Raw genomic sequence first — 21,978 nt, forward strand, 5'->3', positions numbered from 1 at the left:
GTGAAAAAATATTACAATTTGCAGACTGCACCTCCATTTTGTTTTAACCCCTATAAAACACCTAAAGGGTTAACAAACTTCTTAAAAGTGGTTTTTCATACATTGAGTGGTGTAGTTTCCACAATGGGGTAATTTATGAGTCTCGCTATTATTTAGGCCTCTCGGTGTCAATTAGAAGTTGAGCAGGTCCATCTAAATACAGGTTTTGGTGATTTTACAAAAAATGTGAAAAATGATACCTAAATTCTGAGCCTCATAACATTCTAGTAAAATATGTGGAATCTTAAAAAACCATGCCAACATAAAGCAGACATTTGGGAAATGTAAGTTATGAATTTATTTGGGTGCTATGACTATCTGCATCAAAAGTAGAGAATTTAGAATGTTGAAAATAAAGAATTTTTCCAAATTTTTGCCAAATTTTGGTTTTTTTCATTACTAATCGCAAAAGATTTCATCCAAATTTTTAAACTAATTTGAAGTACAATGTGTCACGAGAAAACAATCTCAAAATCCCCTGGATATCTCATAGCGTTCCAAAGCTATAACCACTTATAGTGACACAGGTCAGATTTGAAAAATGGGACCGCGTCCTTAAGGCCAAAAGAGGCTGCGTCCCCTAGGGGTTAAAGGCCAAGACTTCTTTTTCTTGCATGCTACCTCAAACATTTTAAGGGTTTTTTTTGTGACACATAGGGATAGGCAAAAATGATATAATGTTAAAGAACATTTTTAAATTTTTAGTTTTTTTCTGTGGGGAAAAAAAGTGGAAAAAGCTTATGACTGTTTCACATTATGAGAAATGTATTTTTTTTTAAATAAATTTTGTGTACAATTACCTTTTTTAATCTGGAAGCACCAGCACCTGAACGAATGGCTTCCATTAAAGCTTCTCTTGCATCCACTGGACTGTTTGAACAGACTGTAGGTAACTTAGCTGCTGCATATTGTACAGGTGGTGGTGGAGGAGGTGGTGGGAAGGGTATAGTTATTTTTGTTGTTACAATTTCATTATCTTTCTGCAGCATCTCTGTACTTCTTAATGTTTGAACTTCATCTGATGCTGCAGAAGGCACCTAGCCAAGAAGAATATAAATGATTTAGAATACAAATATTAAAGAGAATATTATTTAACTTGGCACACTTGTATAATGTCTATTAAAAAAGATGTTTTTACCATGCCCCCCCAAAAAAAAGTAATTTAACTAGATCTACAGACTTTTCAAGTATTTCATATGCCTTTCATGCCTCTGCCTATCCCTTTTTTTTCCCTCCAATACTTTGCAGAATCATAGTAAAAAAAAAAGGTTAGAGAAAGACATCAGTCCATTAATTTAAATCTATATTGTGTTGATCCAGAAGAAGGCAAAAAATCCTGCAAGGCTGATGCCAATTGGCCCAAAGCAGGAAAAAATTCCTTCCCGACCCCTAATATGTCAGAATAATTCCCTGCATCAACAGAAACTACTAACAAAAAGTTTTATTACCATACAATTTATTTTATGTTTATCATTCATGGTGTGGACTTATACCTGTTTCTTTGGAGGACAATGTAGACTGGGTCCGTACCTATTCTGTTGTTTATAAAAGTACTGATTCATTCATGTTTAGTGTTTATAACTTGTATATACAGATAATCTCCTTTGTTTCGTGATGACTGGTGCTTTATTTAGGTTGGGGTGACTTTGCCTAGGTGATTTGCTTAGGTATTTTAAGATATATTTCATAATTATTATAATATAAAAGGAACCTGTCATCTTAAATTGGCCTATTAAACCCCTACCAGTATGTTTCAAGCAGCTGAACAGCTTCTAGATCATGTTTCTTACATGACCTAGCTTGGTGGCACCATGACCTAGCTTGGTGGCATCATCCAGAAAATCCGCTTTGAAGTTAGATGTATACAACCAGGGAGGCTAAGAGTTTAACACTGACCTCAAGCTCTCCCTGACTTTGAACACCACATACCACATAATAGACCATCAATTACAGTGAATTCATAAAATCAAGTTACATCTCACTTTAAAGTTCATTTTCTGGATGATGCCACAACATCAGGCCACGAAAGAAACGTCATCTACTGCTCAGTTGCTTGACAACATACTGCTAGTGGTTTATTTGGCCAAATTCATATGACAGGTTCCGTTTAAAGATTCATAGAAAAATCTAACAGTTAAGATGAATATCCAACAATAAGGAGGTAGTCATTGGGATTAAACACTTGCCTTTTTTAGCCTTGAGATGCCATCATGAGCTCGAATTGCAGAAAGTAAAGCAGATCTTTCATTCTCTGGCTCGGAAAACTTTCTGTCTCCTCCATCTGTTGGTGAACTCTAATATAAATGTAACAGTTTTGTCATGAATATTATAAACAGCTGATCATGTATTATATAACAGTGTATGTTAGCCACAATAACTTTATTTGTATTACAATACATTTTTAACCAGTTAAAGGGGTTGTCCCACCCTAGCAAGTTAGGTCCAATCCACAAACTTGCCTACCTTGTTGACCAGTGGGGGTCTTATAGGTCTCATCTTTATGGAACTGACGGAGATAGCCGAGCAGGGTACTCGGCAATCCCTGTCAGCTCCATCAAAATGAACGGGGCACTACATCGGACCCCTGTTCACGTAATCCATGGTGGTCCCTTCACCCCCACCAACCAGCAAGTTAGACATGTAGATAGGGTCGATCTAACTTGCTACGATGGAACCACGCCTTTAAGGTCCTTTTTAAATGATTACATTTCCAATCAGTAAAGAGCAGGAAAAGGAGTCCCAAGGCTCATAGAACACATAAAAAAGGTACATAAAGGAGATATATCAGTGTTAAAATTTAGAGGCTTAGAACATGTACCAATTCCCCCTAATGGTGGAGATAGACACAAAACTTTATTACGAAAAGAGGCAAGCTGGATAATAAAAATGAATGCAATGGGGCCATTGGGCATGAATGATAAAAATGATATGGAGGTATTTCTGTTGAAAAGATAACTGTATTCCTCCATTAAAATGGATTACAGTATACACTCACCGGCCACTTTATTAGGTACACCTGTCCAACTGCTCGTTAACACTTAATTTCTAATCAGCCAATCACATGGCGGCAACTCAGTGCATTTAGGCATGTAGACATGGTCAAGACAATCTTCTGCAGTTCAAACCGAGCATCAGTATGGGGAATAAAGGTGCTTTGAGTGCCTTTGAACGTGGCATGGTTGTTGGTGCCAGAAGGGCTGGTCTGAGTATTTCAGAAACTACTGATCTACTGGGATTTTCACGCACAACCATCTCTAGGGTTTACAGAGAATGGTCCGAAAAAGAAAAAACATCCAGTGAGCGGCAGTTCTGTGGGCAGAAATGCCTTGTTGATGCCAGAGGTCAGAGGAGAATGGGCAGACTGGTTCGAGCTAATAGAAAGGCAACAGTGACTCAAATCGCCACCAAGGCAGGCAGAAGAGCATCTCTGAACGCACAGTACGTCGAACTTTGAGGCAGATGGGCTACAGCAGCAGAAGACCACACCGGGTGCCACTCCTTTCAGCTAAGAACAGGAAACTGAGGCTACAATTTGCACAAGCTCATCGTAATTGGGCAGTAGAAAATTGGAAAAACGTTGCCTGGTCTGATGAGTCTCGATTTCTGCTGCGACATTCGGATGGTAGGGTCAGAATTTGGCGTCAACAACATGAAAGCATGGATCCATCCTGCCTTGTATCAACGGTTCAGGCTGGTGGTGGTGGTGTCATGGTGTGGGGAATATTTTCTTGGCACTCCTTGGGCCCCTTGGTACCAATTGAGCATCGTTGCAACGCCACAGCCTACCTGAGTATTGTTGCTGACCATGTCCATCCCTTTATGACCACAATGTACCCAACATCTGATGGCTACTTTCAGCAGGATAATGCGCCATGTCATAAAGCTGTAATCATCTCAGACTGGTTTCTTGAACATGACAATGAGTTCACTGTACTCAAATGGCCTCCACAGTCACCAGATCTCAATCCAATAGAGCATCTTTGGGATGTTGTGGAACGGGAGATTCGCATCATGGATGTGCAGCCAACAAATCTGTGGCAACTGTGTGATGCCATCATTTCAATATGGACCAAAATCTCTGAGTAATGCTTCCAGCACCTTGTTGAATCTATGCCACGAAGAATTGAGGCAGTTCTGAAGGCAAAAGGGGGTCCAACCTGTTACTATTATGGTGTACCTAATAAAGTGGCCGGTGAGTGTATATCTGTAGAGCCTTTTCCGACATTTATTATTAAAAATTCCCCCTCGTTGTATAGTCCTGAATACATTGTCTCCTTCAAAAGAAACAGATCAAGATATATACATTTTTATACCAGGAAAGAAAAGGATTATGCTTTGGCCATTTATAACAGGGCAAAAATATGGTAGATGAGAGTTACCTAATGGGGACTATATTACTATTTTGTAACCTAGTATGTTTTCTTAGCGTGCAGCTGCGTCATAGAAAACTATTGCACAGGTTTCCTCTGAGCGGCAGCTAGCATCATAGTTACCTGGTTACCATGGCAGTGACCTACCCCCTGGTTTATTAATAGGCAGGTGAGGACGCCACAAATTAGAGGCTAGAGAAAGCGCCGGACGGGGTAAAACAGCTATCGCCTAAAGAACTCCCTGCTAATAAATCAATCCTGCCTGGTATGTACAAGATTTTTTTTATTGCTGAACTAAATAAATGGATGACTTTTAATCGGTAAGTGTTGCACCTTCTTTTTTCTATGTAAATATACACTATTCACAGCCTCAAGCAGGTTCAGTCTATAAGCCAATCAGCTTAATCTGACAGGACTAATACATCATAAATACATGTTGGTTTAGAAGGTAATGTACAGTGAGATACTCCAGGATAGCATCTCTAACAAACCCCTCAAATATTTTCCCCACAACTGAAGTTAAACTCACAGGTCTGTAGTTTCCAGGATCACTTTTTAATCCATTTTTGTACATTGGCAGCACATTTGCGATAACAGGCATTGCCATGTGAATTTAGAGAAGATGGATCTCAGGGTATAGCCATGAAGGTTCAAAGTGGAAGTGAGAAGGGAAAGTTAGTTATTGGAAAAGTGAAACTGTTTAAATCCAGTTGATACCAGAAGTTTAATATAAAAAGAAACATATGCATGTTTTTCTCACTATCTGGCATGAAATCTGAATAAACTAGATCCGTTTTGGGTCAAGTAGGATTACCAAAACTATTTATATCTACCAAGTTCCAGAATAATGAGAAAGCATTTTTTTCAGAGACTGTTATTACTTTCTGCAAAGTCAAAATTTTACATACATTTGATTAGTATTTGCTATTACTGTCCTTAAATCTGACTCAGGTCAAACAATTTGGATATCTTTCCACAAATTTCTCATAATTGTTCTTCTGTTTGTTGGCGGTCTTGCTCGCAGCTGCCTTTTCAGTTTTGCAGTTAATTTTTAAATACGTTTGAGATCAGGGCTTTGTGATAGCTAAGCCAAAACACTGACTTTATAGTGTACTGTATATATAGTGTACCTGTATTTTTCCGGTTTGAACTGTAATCGACAGAGAGAGAGAGATATGGGTGTTTTGGGCAGCTACCCATACAGAGATGGGTAAGGTTTAATAATTTGTGGGATCCGATGACATTTTAATTGATACCAGGTTGAGAACTGTATAATCCTTTGAATAATTTCTATTTAAATTTATGTGGCTGGCAAAATAGCAGTCAACATTTGGCAGTTTTTTTTTTATAGTGGTGTTTTATGTATGGGATAATTATTTTAATTTTGAACACGTCAGGCATTTTGAGATGCAGGGATAACTAATATGTTTATGATTTTTATGTGTATTGACAATTCTAAACTAAAGGTGTATGCCCCCTACTACTGCAATATATGTGTTAAATGACAAGGATTACTGTTGTTAATGGCGGCTGTCAGATGTACAATACAGCAGATTACCAACCCATATGGAGAAACTGCATCTATGATAGTATTGTTACAAGGTTAAAGCTTTGCCTGGTAACTTTAGTGGCTATAAAATAACAAGAGACATGGGGCTTGTCCTGCATTTCTACTCTGTATTGTCAGCACATTTTGTGTGTTCCTTTATGTCATGTTTCATACTTCAGCTTGACACCCCATGGCTTGTCCATCTTGTCTCATACTGTAATGCTGCACTAGTTATATTACTGTAAAAATAAAAAATACAGAAACTGAAAAGCACAACTTTTTCTATAACTCCCATTTATCTCTATAAGAGTTATAAAAAAAGTGTAAAACAACCACACTTGCTGTTTCCAAAACTCCAACAACCTCAGATTAGTGGAGACAGTGCTTTTCTTATTTCAGTTATAAATGGCGGACATGAGAATAACCCTTAAAATTTTACTTTCAATTAACAGTCTTAACATGTCTTGTTCATCACGTTCCATACGGTGCTGATATTGCTCCTACACCAGATACTACTTATTTGACATAGTAGAAAAAACTGAAATTCAGCAAGATTCAATCACCTGTATTTTTCGAAGCCTTTCTTTTCCTTCTCCGGACTGTATAGCTCCCATCAGCGCACTATGCAGAGAGGTGTCCTTTTGTGTAGGTTTCTGTACAACTGGTCGGAATTTTGTCTTAGGTCCAAAAATATTACTGTTGTTGGGACTGTCTGGTTCATCTATTATTGTTGAAGGTATAATATCAATATTGTGTTTTTCTTCATTCTCAGAATTTGCCACATACGCAGGTAGTGATTTTATGGGGGCAACTGAATTGGCTTGTTCTATTTTGACAGACTTTTCCCTTACAGCTTTTAGAAAGGCATTTGGGGGCAGGCCAGATATTGGTTGAGAAGCATATGAAGACTTAGATGAGACAGAAGTTAAGTTGGTCCTTTTTGTTACTGTTGTGTTTCCTAAAATATTTAGTGATCCATTAAAACCATTCTGTTCAGACAACGATTTTTCTATTTTAGCAGAGATCAGTTGCTCGCAATTAGAATTTTGTTTACTTGTTGGTTCCGTTTGGAGATTTCTATTTGTTACTTGACCATTATTATTGCTGAGATTTTTCCTCATATCTACACTTATCTCTTGCTTATTCATAGTTTTAACTTCTACTTTTGGCTCCTCAGCTGTAAACTTCCCATTGTTTTTCAATATAATGTTACCATTATTAGAGTTTATATCTGGTTTGGCCTCTAAAGTTTGCATGGATTTGTTATTTATTGGTTCTGTATACTTGGATATAGCAGATGCAACATACTGGCTAGATGTCCGCTTGGAAGGTTTTAGAAAGTGTAAATCTTTTCTGTCCTTGTTTGTTTGCTCGATAATAATTACTTTTTCTTGTGAAGCTGTTGACAATTGTACTGGTCTGGTCTGCTGTGACACATTAGGCCTTTCATTGTATGCAGTGCGTTTGTCAGTTTTCCCCATAACTATACTTTCAATAACAGTCACATTTTTAATAGGGTCGTTTAAAGCTGTAGCTTGCTGCATTCCAGTAAATTTGTTTTGAATAGTAGATTTTGGGAATGAGACTTCTGCTCTTCCCTTGCTTGTGTTTTCAATTATAACCATCTTTTCCAGAGGAGTAGCGGATTTTGGATCTAATCGTACTGGTAGCATTTGATTATCAGTGCTATTTAAGCTTTTACCCGGTAACAGCTGATTCCTGTCCCATTCCTGGAGCAGCAATGCTGTTTTTTCATGTGCTTGATTTGGCTTGTGGCTTTTTACAGGGACTAACTTTTTGACAGCTTGGTCTTTTGATTCTACTACTTGTGATTCCATAGAATTTGATCTCCAAAACTCTTTAGCCCTTTTTAAAAGAGGCTTCTCAACTAGGGGACCCTCATTTTCATTAATCAAAGTATCTTTTACATCTTTTTTATCAAATGAAGATTGTGGGCTTATTAGATTTCCCAGATCATCTATTTTGATGGCACTGGCTGAAAGAGACACCTCTCTGTCATATTTTTTTATATCTGGTTTTGGTGGAACAACTGTAAAAGTAGTCATGCCTACTTTAGGTTCATAGGTGTGTTGTCTCCACATTATGGGTTTAGTACTGGGCTCTGCTGCCTTGGCATTATTCAAAGCACTGTATTTCATTTCTATAGGTTCTGGAATTGAGTCAGTTCTTTCTTTTGTTGGTCTTGTTTCTTGTAATTGCTTATTGGAGGCAGCAGGAATTACTATAGAAGATGATTGATTTTCATTAACTATATATTGCTTTTGAGATGTATTAAACCTAGAGATATTTACAGGGTTGTCTGATGTAGACTGAACTTCTGGATCTTTAATATTTTCTAATTTAGCTTTCCCTTCTTGTGAAAATGATTGATGAATTTTGTATATAATACTATTTTCCATTTCTGCTTTGTCTCTTTCAGGATGTAAGCCGCTACCATGGCTGTTATTATTGTTAATAGAAGATTGTTGTATTTTGATGTTTTCTTTCACTGGTGCAATGTAGTGTGGATTGTACTTTGAAGTGTTTATTTCCGGAATCTCATCTATTACAGTCACAGGAACAGCAGCAGGTTCATTGGACTCATAATGATGATTTGCCTCTTCACCCACAGGACTTGATCTGCTGCCAATATTGTTGCTCTCACCAATGTCTGCATCATCCATATCTGTAAATAAAATCTCATTATTGTACTGGTAAATGGACCTATGTCAAAATATAAAGTCTCAATTATAAAATTATGTCTTTTATAATATACGTATGTATTACATGTATGTAGCATGTATTACACCAAAATCATTCATTATTGTACTGTTGTGTCTCTGTTTCTTCAGAAACATTTTAAGTCAAGTGATTTCTAAAGGATACTCATGCAATGAATAGCTTGCAGAAAGGGGGTTTAAATAAATTGTTTAAAAAATAATTGTTTTTAAAAATAATTACATTTGACTTTTTCTTTTAATCATTTATTAAAACATTTGTTTTTACTCTGACTATTTTATCCTCCCAGCATGCTCTTCCTCCCATCATATTGCTGGAAACATCTCATAACTGAACAATACTCACTCATTTTAGAATGAACCCGTTTTTGTGCCGTTTTTAAACAGTCCGTTATAAAACGCACGCGTTTTAAAAACGTTTTTTCAGTTTTCACAATTATTATAATTATCATAATTGGGGGAAACTGACAAAAACCGTTGCGTTTTCAAAAACAAATGCGTTTTTTAATGGACTGTTTACAAACGGCACAAAAACGGGTTCAAAACGCCACATGTGCCACCACCCTAAGCTAAAATAAACAATTTTCTACTTATTCTAATTAACTGTAATTGTCGCAACCGTTTGCCTGCTAGCAGGTCTTTACCTTGGCCACCTGGCTGCTCTGCTTCCCTCATCCAGGCTTGCTCATTGCCAATAGGAATCTGCTGTTGCAAGCTACAAATTTCAGGCAAGGTGGATCTTGTTGAGAGGAGCACCAGGAGACCTGCATGCTTCCAATTCGCTGCTTACTACATGCCTACTATTGCCGGCACCATGAAGGAGGTCACGGACCTTAGTGATGTCAGAAGCATGTGACTGATCATGTAGTTCATCACAGTTAGGTCCTTCAACCATTCCATTCCATACTGCCCTGGGACTAGGTATGTATAAGAGATATATGTAATAAGGAATGTATGTAGCAGAGCTGTGTTAGTGAATGGATAGATGTATCAGGGTTGTGTGTGTCAGTAGATGGATGTAGTAGAGCTGTGTGTGTTAATGAATATATACAGCAGATTTGTTTGAATGGATGTGGCAGAATTGTGTGTAAAAAGCTGAATGTAGCAGAGCTTTGTGTGTGAGTGAATGGATTTAGAAGAGCTTTGTGTGTGAATGAATGGATGGATGTAGCAGTGCTATGGATTGCAGCAGTGCTGAGCTTGTGTGTGTGACCACCAAGAAATTTTTAATCATTGTCAAATATATTTTTAATTTTTTTTGATGATTAAATCTGGGGTGTGTCTTAAAGTAAGGAGTATCTTATAGTCTAAAAAATAACGGTATACTGCAAAGGGGAGAAAGAATGTGATGATATATACATAATGCTGCTCCAGATAAATTGTATAGTCAATAGAAAGGAAATGAACAGCACTACTCATCTCATTGGGGGTTGCACACACCCTCATTGTCTGCATGGGCTCAGGATTGTAAGCCAAACCCAGCTGCATTTCATTGTCCCCGGAAGGCTTGGTAGTTCATTATGGAGCTCAGGGCTTCCATCAGCTGTAATGCAAGGCTTGACAGTCAGCTGCTAGGGGTTGCTTTCTAGGGCTGGATACATGGCTGCTGCTGAGGTGATTCAGGGCAGATTATAATATCCTTGTAACCAGACTCTATGCATGTCTGCCATCTGGGTCTGCTGAGACTTGTGGTGTACCTGCCAATGCTGGAACCCTTGTTTCTACCAGTATTGAAATCATGTCAGAGCCAGTAAACTAGTAGCGTCTGGAACCCTGCTTCCTGCCAGCGTCTGGAACCCTGCATCCTGCCAGTGTCTGGAACCCTGCATCCTGCCAGTGTCTGGAACCCTGCATCCTGCCAGTGTCTGGAACCCTGCATCCTGCCAGCATCTAGAACCCTGCATCCTGCCAGCGCCTGGAACCCTGCATCCTGCCAGCGTCTGGAACCCTGCATCCTGCCAGTGTCTGGAACCCTGCATCCTGCCAGCGTCTGGAACCCTGCATCCTGCCAGCGTCTGGAACCCACCATCCTGACAGCGTCTGGAACCCTGTATTGTGCCAGCGTCTGGAACCCTGTATTGTGCCAGCGTCTGGAACCCTGCATCCTGACAGCGTCTGGAACCCTGCATCCTGACAGCATCTGGAACCCTGCATCCTGACAGCGTCTGGAACCCTGCATGCTGACAGCGCTGGAACCCTGCATCTTGCTAGCGTCTGGAACCCTGCATCTTGTCAGTGTCTGGAACCCTGCATCATGCCAGCGTCTGGAACCCTGCATCTTGCCAGCGTCTGGAACCCTGCAACTTGCCAGCGTCTGGAACCCTGCAACTTGCCAGCGTCTGGAACCCGGCATCTTGCTAGCGTCTGGAATCCTGCATCTTGCCTAGTGTGTCCTGTGTTCACAATGATATTGTTTGGACTTTACTTGTGACTTTTTATCATGGCGCTGATGGTCCTGCTTCCATGGACCCGATCTTATCAATCCAAGGAAGAAGGCGACAGTACTCCAGTTTGTATGTGTTATACCTTCTCTCCCATGCAGAGTAGCATATATATATATATATATATATATATATATATATCCTCACATACCTTCTTCCCTTCTGTAGTATACACACACACACACATATATATATATATATATATATATATGTATATATATATATATATATATATGTACACAGACACTCTATGCTGCAAAGGGGAGAAAGTATGTGAGAATATATACAGTGTTAGAGATTTTTATCTAGGACTCAAAACAGACCTTCATGTTGTACAGTGACTTTCAAATTAACTATTTCATGGCTCATGGTACCAAGGAGGAGAAAACAAATCCAAGACACACGTCAGTGTCTTAGTGTATGTTAAGATCTTCTCTCTCGTTTATTTCACAAACACAGTCGTATATAAAAAAAAAGGACCGAAAGGTCATCAAAGAGGCGTGAATAGTACACTGCAATGCTATTGGCCATAATGAATTCACCAGCTCATTCTGTGAAAAAATTAACAGGCCTTGTTCCTCAGACATGTTTATCTACAGAATGTACAGAGAATGTCTCCAGAACCCAAACATTTATGATAAGAAGGAGGACATACTGAAGGTTAAACATCTCTCACATGTACAAAAATGGCTGAATCATGACACTAACTGGACAGTGGTCAGCGAACATGTCCGCTGTATCTAAAATGGCTGACAGTTTGCAAGATGGCGTCAGAAACCAGCGTGATCTCCTTATCTGCATGGGATAGGTGGTATAACACCTACACCCTACCTGGTGCAGCATAGTGTACAAATGTACACATATTTTGTCCACCTTTGAAGGATTTATATGCAGAGGCTTAACAACAGGGATAGAAGTCATAGCAGCTGCTATGGGGCCTGCAGTGTCCTGGCAATGTGAGCTGCCACACTAAAGAATGGAGGATGTGCACCATTATATACATATTATGCTGCACATTGTACAAGATAATGGGGCTTATTTAATCGCGCCACTGGGACAGGGATTTAGAAGGGGTTTGTGTCGCACCATTTTTAATGTTGGTGATATGTTGACTAAGTCAACATATCACCAACATTAAAAATGGTGACATAAATGCCTCAGGGGCAGCCAAACATTTTATTGAACAACACAATAGGAATTTCTCCTCCCTCCGTATTCTAGGGCTAGAACCTGTGCAATGTCCCACCCGGTGGTGGTGGGGGGGGGGGTTGGGTTGGGGGCTCTGGGATTGGAGAAAGCTACTCTTAAAACGGGAGGCGTATTGGATTCTAGCCCTGGGGTGTAGATACCCTGATGGCATGAATTCCAAAAATGATTTATCCTATATTTACTAAATTCCATCTTTATATAGATTACTATCTATAGGTGTTTTCTTTCCTGTTTTTCATATATATCTGTATGTCTACAATTTTGATATTTTTGTTTTTCAAAGCATCGAGCATCGTATATCACCAGGCACTTGTTAAACTCTGATGCCATCATTATAGAGGATATACGTATCTATTTTAACAATTTTTCCACATGCCTTGTGATATTCCCCTTGTATCCTGCGATTTTTTGTCTGTCGGTTGTTTATCCAATGTTATTTCATGCTGCGGTTTGCTCTTTTTTGTCTCCACCCTAACCGGATACCACGTATCCATGTAATCAAGTGTCAGTAGAGCATTTAATGTGTGCTTTCACTTTGCTTTTATTATACCATAAGTAAGGCTTAGACAAGCTGAAACGCGTAGGTCTCCATTGCCTACTTACACACCGATGTATGCCTTTTAAAGAATGAAGAATAAAGTGTTTTTATCCCGTTGGATGTGCTACGACTTCCTCCTTTTCTAAAGCTGTTGCAAGTCCAAGCCAGAACCTCGTGTGCACTCCGAACATTCAACCTCCACCACTTGGGACAATAGGGTACGTGAAACTCCTACCTACATGGTCTTTTCTCTGTTTTTATTTGAACTATAGCTAAATCTGGTGATCATGCTGTCACTGCTAGGCTCCTGCTCCAATGGCAGTAGTCAGTGTAAGCAATCATCATAGCCATTTGACTATTTAAATTGTGTTGTAAATATTGACAGCAGCGTTTAGATGGTAAGAAAAAGAAGGTGGCACCGTCAACACTGCGACCCTGTATAATATGATCGCACCGTACCTTCATGGCAGCCAAGAGACTCACAGAGGCTTCCAGGGATGCCATGAACAATAATCACTGTGTAAGGATAAGGGTTTGTTAACCTCTCTAAATAGAAACTAATTCACTGTGGGGGTCATGAGAGTATATCTAGTAATAAAACTTAACCTTTATTGGTATATATAAATAAAATGAAACAAAATCCTCAACTGTATAAGTGTTAAAAACTATGTTCCAACCCTAGCAACAGACTGGTGTAAGTCGGAAACTGCTAGGGTCCGACAGATATTGTTGGGAGGCTAAAGCAGCAGTACAATGAGACAGAGACACTGGCCTAATAGGATGTAAGTGCCTAAATGTATAGCACTCGGAGCTACTAGGCTAATCTGATGCGTACTCTATCTGAAGCTAGCCCTCCTCTAGATGTTGATGCGATCCGACGCGTTTCCTGATAGCATTCATCAGGGATCTGATAGTGAATGTTGTGATCTACATATTCATCCACATATTGTGGATGCAACTATGTGATTGACCACATGGTAAGCATGACACTTATAGATGAGCGTGTCCCCGCTTTGATATCAACTGCTGCTTTAGCCTCCCAACAATATCTGTCGGACCCTAGCAGTTTCCGACTTACACCAGTCTGTTGCTAGGGTTGGAACATAGTTTTTAACACTTATACAGTTGAGGATTTTGTTTCATTTTATTTATATATACCAATAAAGGTTAAGTTTTATTACTAGATATACTCTCGTGACCCCCACAGTGAATTAGGGATGCCATGAACAAAAGCCAATTAGGATTTTTCGTTTCACACAAAGTAAATAATTTATTAAAAGGTAATCAACAATTCCAATATGTACAAATGTTAGCAAAAAAAAGTATAAACACTGTAATATTAGAGAGAAATACCTTCTGAGTCTTCATCAAGCTCTGCCAGAGTCTTCTGAAATTGTGCCGCTATAAAATGTTCTTCATCCCCATTTTGTACTTGAGCTACATCATCTTCTGCTCTTACAGAACTGCAAAGAATTTGTGTTAATATATATTACGTAGCAATTAGTTATGTCTAATTTAAAAAAAAAACTAAATAAATATATATGTATGTGTATATATATATATATATATATACATATATATATATATATATATATATAGCTTTAGAAAGGCTTCGGGGGAAGCTTAAATGTAGCAGCTTGGGAATAAGCAGTGCCGCTAAAGAACTTTTATATATATATATATATATATATATATATATATATATATATATATATATATCAAACAGCACTGCACAAAAAGTTAGGGTGGGTGACATTTCTTGGAGAAAGTCCACCAATAGAGAATTAACAAAATAAAATAAAACATTCTTAATTTATTCACCCAAGGAACAACATTTCGCCTCTATACAAAGTGAGCCTTACTCAAACAGTGTTTTAGTGTTACTGACAAGATTGTATAAAGCATGTTGCTCAAACAAATTTAATTAAATTAATTTAACAATTACTTGTTAAAAAGAAACACATAATATATACATGGTTTGTGATAATGGTTTGTGGTAAACAACCATTGCTTACATACATACATCTATCATACACCATTGCTTCGTGCAGAGGCGTATGATTAAACTCTGCCCCTCAAATGCCGCTGGATACACCAGGAGGTTCTGCGCTGGTATAAAATAGAATGTCAAGACGCCTGGTGTTAAAAGGAAAATAATCTGGCAGTTTACCAGGCATTGCGACTGTTTATCATGCTTGAATTTAATTGCTGAAAGTGCCCCTTTAATGGAAATTAATTCATTAGGCTATGTTGAGGAAGTACCTACATGGAGGGATAACAGGTATTAGGTATCAAAGGTGCCCTAATTGACGTTAAACTCTTTTAGGCATACCACATATATTCACTACATTGCATCGAATAGAATTTAGCCACCGTTCTTTTTCTCTTAACAGACACCTACATATTTCAGTAGCCAATATGGGCGCTTCGGCATGTACAGACATATTTATTACACTGTGGTTTACCTCATATTCTCTCCAATAATTAATATGGCTGTTCCATAGTGAAAGTAGGCTAATGTGCTTGTGCGGACTTGCACATTGTACGTGTCGGCAGACATAGACATGCAAAGTTGATGCAGTCTAACGGCAGTTATGGCACCTTTGATACCCAAGATCCCCCTTTATTCAGATAGTGCCCCAACATACTATGAAGTGTTAATTTTCTCATATGTACAATAGTGCTTCAAAATACCCTGAAGGGTTAATTTCCGCTTGTCAGCAATTAATAGATCTATGTATATTTTTTCACTGCCTATATATATTTGTATGGAACAGATCAACTTTATGAATTTACTTATTTATGCACATGTTGTTTGGTACAAATTATTATCTCTAAGCTTCATGTATATACTGCATGTATATATTGGACCACATTGATCAAAAAAAGTGGAGTGTGCACCAGATTCATGAATTTTGGCGCATGTTCTTCATGAATCTGGTGCCCCCTGCACTGCTCCAGCAGAGTACACAAACTTTTTCTAATGCACCTTTAACATAGTACTTGCAACACAATTCTGTCAGACACCGCATGATAAATGTGGTGCAAGGTCCGATTGTGCACGTGGACACTTTATAAATACATGTGCAAGAAATTTGCACTGAAAAGAACATGCATAGTCAGACAAAAAACGGGTGCCGGGGGCTTTAACATGCCTGAGACCGCCCGTTGACTTAAGACTGGGTCTCCTAGTGTTAAAGAAGATGCAGTTTATTACCTCTTCTCCCTCCTCTGCGGGTCTAAAGGGGTTAACCAGAGCTGCTGGGTCTAATTAGACCCAGTACAGCTGTGACCAGAATCCCCAGTCACAGGTGGTGGTTTTCCTCTGTAACTGGGGCTTTTACAGATGCCCCAGTTACAGGGGAAAAGTTGTAAAAGAAATAAAATAAAGTAAAATTACCCCTCATGGGTGTATATAAAATAAAAAAACACACACACAAAATATTAATAAATATTCATAAAAATACATTGACATTTCATTTTTTATTAAAAAAAATCCCCCGCTACACTACAAAAAACACCACCATAGTCGCCCCATTTGCCTGCGACAATACAAACGATCAAAATGACTAAAATAAAATAGGAAATTCATTTAAAATGTTTATTTTGAGTTAATAAGAAAATTGAAAAAATTATGTACTAAAAATTGCAAAAAAGCCTTTTTTCCCCACTTTTAACCTCAAAAGTAAAAATGTAGAAAATTCACTAAAAATGGCCAGTCACTAGAGCCGTTACAGGCTGCGTCACTAAAACCCGGAAAAAACCCCGGATAACCCCTTTAATTAATGTGGGCAATTATGTGTTTCTATTTAACAATCTGTAATTGGTTAGTTTGAGCAACATGGTTTATATACCTTGTTGGTAAACTGCTTAAGAAAGGCTCAGTAGTTGACATTTATCATATGCCGGCACTCATGCGTCCCAACTGTGGCCTCCAGATGTATCTGCCAGGCGACTGTGGACGAATTGCACTATAGCAGTGGTGGCGAACCTATGGCACGGGTGCCAGAGGTGGCACTCAGAGCCATTTCTGTGGGCACTCAGGTTATCACCCCAGGACAAAGTTCACCAGACAGGAACAAATCCACCAAATCTTCCTGCAGCTTCCAGGCAACTTTAGAGATTTTGCTCTCAGCACTATATTAAAGCGACACTTCATTGGCTGTTTGGAACTTTGGGAAAAGTGGGAAGGTTTTGACAGAACTGCATTATCTTTGGAGGTTCTCCTGCTGGACCCACCATTCTTCCTCTACAGAGACCCTGGAGAGAAGCTACAATGAGAGTCTGAATTTGCCTCCTTCTTTAAATTGTATCAGTGGCTTCAGGCTGATACAATTGAAATATGTGGAAGAACAGGAAGCAATAAGTTACTGTTTAAAATGGCATGTTGGCAGTACACGTTAAATAAGTGGATTTTTGTTGTAGCTTGGGCACTTGTTCTCTAAAAGGTTTGCCATCACTGCACTGTAGCTTTTGAACTTTCAGGCTTAAATGTTCGCAGGCTATAGCTGGTGCGCTGGCCCTCTCAGCCCACGGCCGTGTCCTCCTTTAAGCCTCTCCATGCCCACATGAAAAAATTGGTGTACAGGTCCTAATGAATCTTCCCTCCTCCTATGTATACAGCTGAAACCGCCTAATTTACAGTGGGTGTGGAAAGCATCCAGACCCCTTTAAATTTTATACTTTTTATTTAATTGCAGCCAATTGGTAAGATCAAAAGCATTCTTTAATGTATACTCAGCATCCCATCTTGACAGAAAAAAAACTGAAATGTAGACATTTTTGCTAATTTATTAAACAAGAAAAACTGAAATATCACATGGTCATAAGTATCCAGACCCTTTGCTGTGACACTCATATTTAACTCAATTGTTGTCCATTTCTTCCTGATCCTCCTTGAGATGGTTCTACTCCATTATAGGAGTCCAGTTGTGTTTAATTAAACTGATTGGATTTGATTAGGAAAGGCACACTAAATAAGACCTCACAGTCCACAGTGCAGGTCAAAGCATCATAAGTCTAAGGAATTGCCCAAGGAGCTCAGAGACAGAATTTTGGGAAGGCACAGATATGGCCAAGGTTACAAAAGAATTTCTGCAGCACTCACAATTCCTAAGAGCAAAATGGCCTCCATAATTCAGACAAGCAATTGTGGGAGAAGAGTCTTGGTGAGAGAGGTAAAGAAAAACCCAAAGATCACTGTGGCTGAGCTCCAGAGATGCAGTAAGAGATGAGAGAAAGTTCTGTAAAGTAACCCCCCCCCCCCCCACCAGTCAGGGCTTTATGGCAGAGTGAATAAACGAAACATCTAAAAAGGGCCTTAAAGGGGTTTTCAAGAAAAAAAGTTCCATGTTCCTGTGACATGTTCTCCTTTCCATCTGTTAACTCTAAAGCTTAATTCTAAAGGTAAAATGGTCACATGTAGGAATGTAGGAGCAGCCACATAATTGGCTACAGCACAGAAATTAGAATGTTCACACAAACAATACTTTTCCAGCTCCTGTGACTGCTATCCAGCTGGGATTATCAACAGATGGAATGGATGCAGCATTGTTGAAGCAAGGAGTCAAGTTTTCCTCTTCCCCCTGATTCTGCTGTCCCCAATAAAGTTTTTTATATAACACCAAAGCAGGAAGATGACAGTACATAATATTTTTCCAAAGTGCTAGGAACATACTTTTGTACTTAGCTTTTTTTGCTACCTTATTAAATAAACATGTTCATGTTCTATTTTTTTGATGGAGCCGGAGAATATGTGAACCTTAAATGTAGAAAATGTACAAAACATTTCCGAAACCTCAGGAAAGCTTAAAATAGAAATAAGATAAATCGTAGGAATGGATTTCACATCGGACTGTACATAAACATTTTCTCATGTGTCAGACATACTAGGAAGGTTAAAGAAGCATTTTTTCCAATAATGAATTCCTGGCATGCTGGGCATTTCTCCGAGCAAAACGTTTAACACTGGAGTTAATTGTATCGTTGCCAACATCTGCACTTTCACTGTAGGATACACATTAGAAATACATTGGGAAAAGTGGTTTTAGTGGCTACAGTGTGAAAGCATGATGGCATATCATTACAGACCAACTTCTTTATTTATAGCACTAGTGTACCATTTAATATTATTGTTATGTTAAATTCAACTTCTTTACTGTGTTTTTTTATTTAACCCCTTATCACAGACACTAGTTTTCATCTCATTGACCAGACTCAATTTTTCAAATCTGACATGTCTCAGGATAATTGGTTATAACTTCGGAACACTTTAACATATCCCGGTGATTTTGAGAATGTTTTCTCGTGACAAATTGTACTTCCTGTTAGTTGTAAAATTTAAGTGATAAGTTTTGCGTTTCATTCTGAAAAAAAGTGAAAATTTGGCAAAAGTTTGTAAATATTCTTCATTTTCCAAGTTTGAAATGTTCTGCTTTCCAGACAGTAAAATTATCCAAAAAGCTTGATAATTAACATTTACGGAATGTCTTCTTTATGTTGGGATGATATTTTATGCGTCCTGTCATTTTTCTAGGATGTTATGAGGTGCAGAACTTTAGGTGCTCATTTTCATGAAAATTGCTAAAACTCACATTTTGAGGGACAACTCAGCTTCCAAGAGACTTTGAAAGGCCAAAATAATAGTAAAACCCGATAAATTACCCCACTATAAAAAGTTCACCCCTCAACGTATGTAAAACAACTTCTATTGAGTCTATTAACCCTTTAAGTGTTTCACATGGGTTAAACCATATATACCTGCGATTTAGAAACTTTTGAATTTTTTTGGAAAATACATTAATTTAGGCCAAAACTGATAGTTTCATAATAAATTAAATGATGAAACGCTCTGCAATTTCCCAATTTCTCTCGAGTGTACTGATACCCCATATTTGGTGGTAAACTGTTGTATGGGCGCACAGTCGAGCATGGGATCAAAGCAGCGCTATTCACAGCAGATTTGTATTGTCACGTTGTACAGGCTATAAATTTTAATTTTGTTTGTTAATGTGAACATATGAGGACTTATTATGTACGGGATGAGATACAATGTATAGATAATTCATTTTGGGGGGTCATAAGCTTATTCATGAGATTTTATTAACTTTTTCAAGTGGGACAGAAACAAAATCATCAATTTTATTTGGGATTTTTAGCACTTTTTTCCCCCACTCACCGTAACGTAAAAATAATATTATATATTTATTCTCTGGTTCACTATGATTACGGTGATACCTCATTTATATAGTTTTTCTTATCTTTGCTCAATTTTACTGAGCAAAACCAATATTGGAGAAAATCGCATTGTTTTTACTATCGACAACTTTTCAGGACCATAACTTCTGTATTTTTTTTTTGTTGTCAGGTCTGGTTGAGGGCTTTTTTTTGTGAAAAGAGTTGTTCTATTCAGTCATATCATATTAGGGAACGTAGCTTTTTTTATCACCTTTTAGAACATTTTTTGTGATGGTGTTTGATGAAAGATTGTATATTACGGGAAGTTTTTCGAGTTTTTTTTTTTACGTCGTTCACCGAGCGGGTTCAATATTGATTTAGATTTATTGGAAAGATTAATACGGACGCGGTGATACCAAATATGTACATTTTTGGTGTTTTATATACTTTATTTGCATTATATATCTAAAGTTAATATTTGTAGCGCAACCTTTTGCTGCAAGTCTGTTTTGCACATCAAGAGACTGAAATTCTAACCCATTTTTCCTTGAAAAACAGCTTGAGCTCAGTGAGGTTGTATAGAGAGCATATGTGAACAGCCGTTTTCAGCTATTTCCACAGCTTTGATTCAAGCTTTGATTCAAGACTTTGATTTGGCCATTCGAATACCTGGATATGTTTATTTGTGAACCATTCCACTGTAGATTTTGCTTTATGTTTGGGATAATTGTCTGGCTAAGATAAATTTCTGCCCCAGTCTCAGGTCTTTTGCTGACTCCAACAGGTTTTCTTTCAGTATGGTCCTGCATTTGGCTCCATCCATCTTCCCATCAGTTTTAACCATCCTCCCTGTCTCTGCTAAAGAAAAAACAGGCCCAAACCATGATGCTGCCACCACCATGTGTGTCAGTGGGGATTGTGTGTTCATGGTGATGAGCTGTGTTGCCTTTACGCCAAACATATTGTTTGGCATTGTGGCCAAAAAGTTTGATTTTGGTTTCATCTGACCAGAGCACCTTCTTCCACATGTCTGGTGTGTCTCCCAGCTGGCTTGTGGCAAACTTTAAACAAGACTTTTTATGGATATCTTTGAGAAATGGCTTTCTTCTTGCCACTCTTCCATAAAGGCCAGATTTGTGCAGTGTATGGCTGATTGTTGGGCTATGCGCACACTCTCCCCCCTTAGATGTACATCTCTGCAGTTCATCTAGGGTGATCATGGGCCTCTTAGCTGCATCTCTGACCAGTCTTATCCTTGTTTGAGATGAACGTTTAGAGTGTTGTAGGAAAAAACACCCCTCACATTTATTGCACAATTTCCTCCCAAGCACGGAAATACCCCACATGGGGGTCTAAACTGCTTTTAGGGCATATTGCAGTGCACAGAACAGAGCGAGTGATAGATTTTCCTGAAACTGTTTTAGGCCACCTGAAGGAATTTATTAAGGGGTATAATGACTTTTTCTACCCCCTCTCTGAAATTAAGATGATATGGAAGTAAAACTTTGAAAAAAATAATTGCTTCACAAATTGTCCCCCACCCCACCCCCAATTCATAGCACAATTCCTCCTGAGCACAGAAATACCCCACATGTGGGTGTAAACTGATTTTAGGGCATATAGCAGCACAGAACAGAGCGCCAACGAGCACCATTTGGCTATGAGTGGATAAATTTTCCTGTTTTATGCCACCACCTTTCATTTACAGACTCTGGGAAATGGAAACAGTTAAAACCCCCAAAAAGTGACCCCATTTTGAAAACTAAACCCATAAAGGCTTCCAGGATAAAGCAATAGTGACTTATAGGCCCCATTCCTCACTTATAGTAGATTTGAGCTAACAGAATAATGTAACACCACCATAAGTTACCTTATTGAAAACAACACCCAGAAAGCAGAAATTATTTATCTAGGGGTA

The 21,978-nt window shown here is 38.5% G+C and overlaps 1 protein-coding gene across 5 annotated transcripts in view; it reads right to left on the reverse strand.

The window, feature by feature from the left end:
* COBL (cordon-bleu WH2 repeat protein) overlaps positions 1-21,978 on the reverse strand; it is a 331,678-nt gene that overhangs the window by 39,056 nt on the left and 270,644 nt on the right. For all 5 annotated transcript variants that reach the window (XM_072153170.1, XM_072153169.1, XM_072153165.1 and 2 more), the window contains 4 exons: positions 14,238-14,347; positions 6,522-8,644; positions 2,226-2,333; positions 840-1,076 (listed from right to left, as the gene is read on the reverse strand). In XM_072153170.1, the coding sequence (XP_072009271.1) occupies positions 840-1,076; positions 2,226-2,333; positions 6,522-8,644; positions 14,238-14,347 (2,578 nt within the window). The remainder of the gene's footprint in view (positions 1-839; positions 1,077-2,225; positions 2,334-6,521; positions 8,645-14,237; positions 14,348-21,978) is intronic.

This window comes from Engystomops pustulosus, chromosome 5 (assembly GCF_040894005.1).
Source record: "Engystomops pustulosus chromosome 5, aEngPut4.maternal, whole genome shotgun sequence".
NCBI lineage: Eukaryota > Metazoa > Chordata > Amphibia > Anura > Leptodactylidae > Engystomops > Engystomops pustulosus.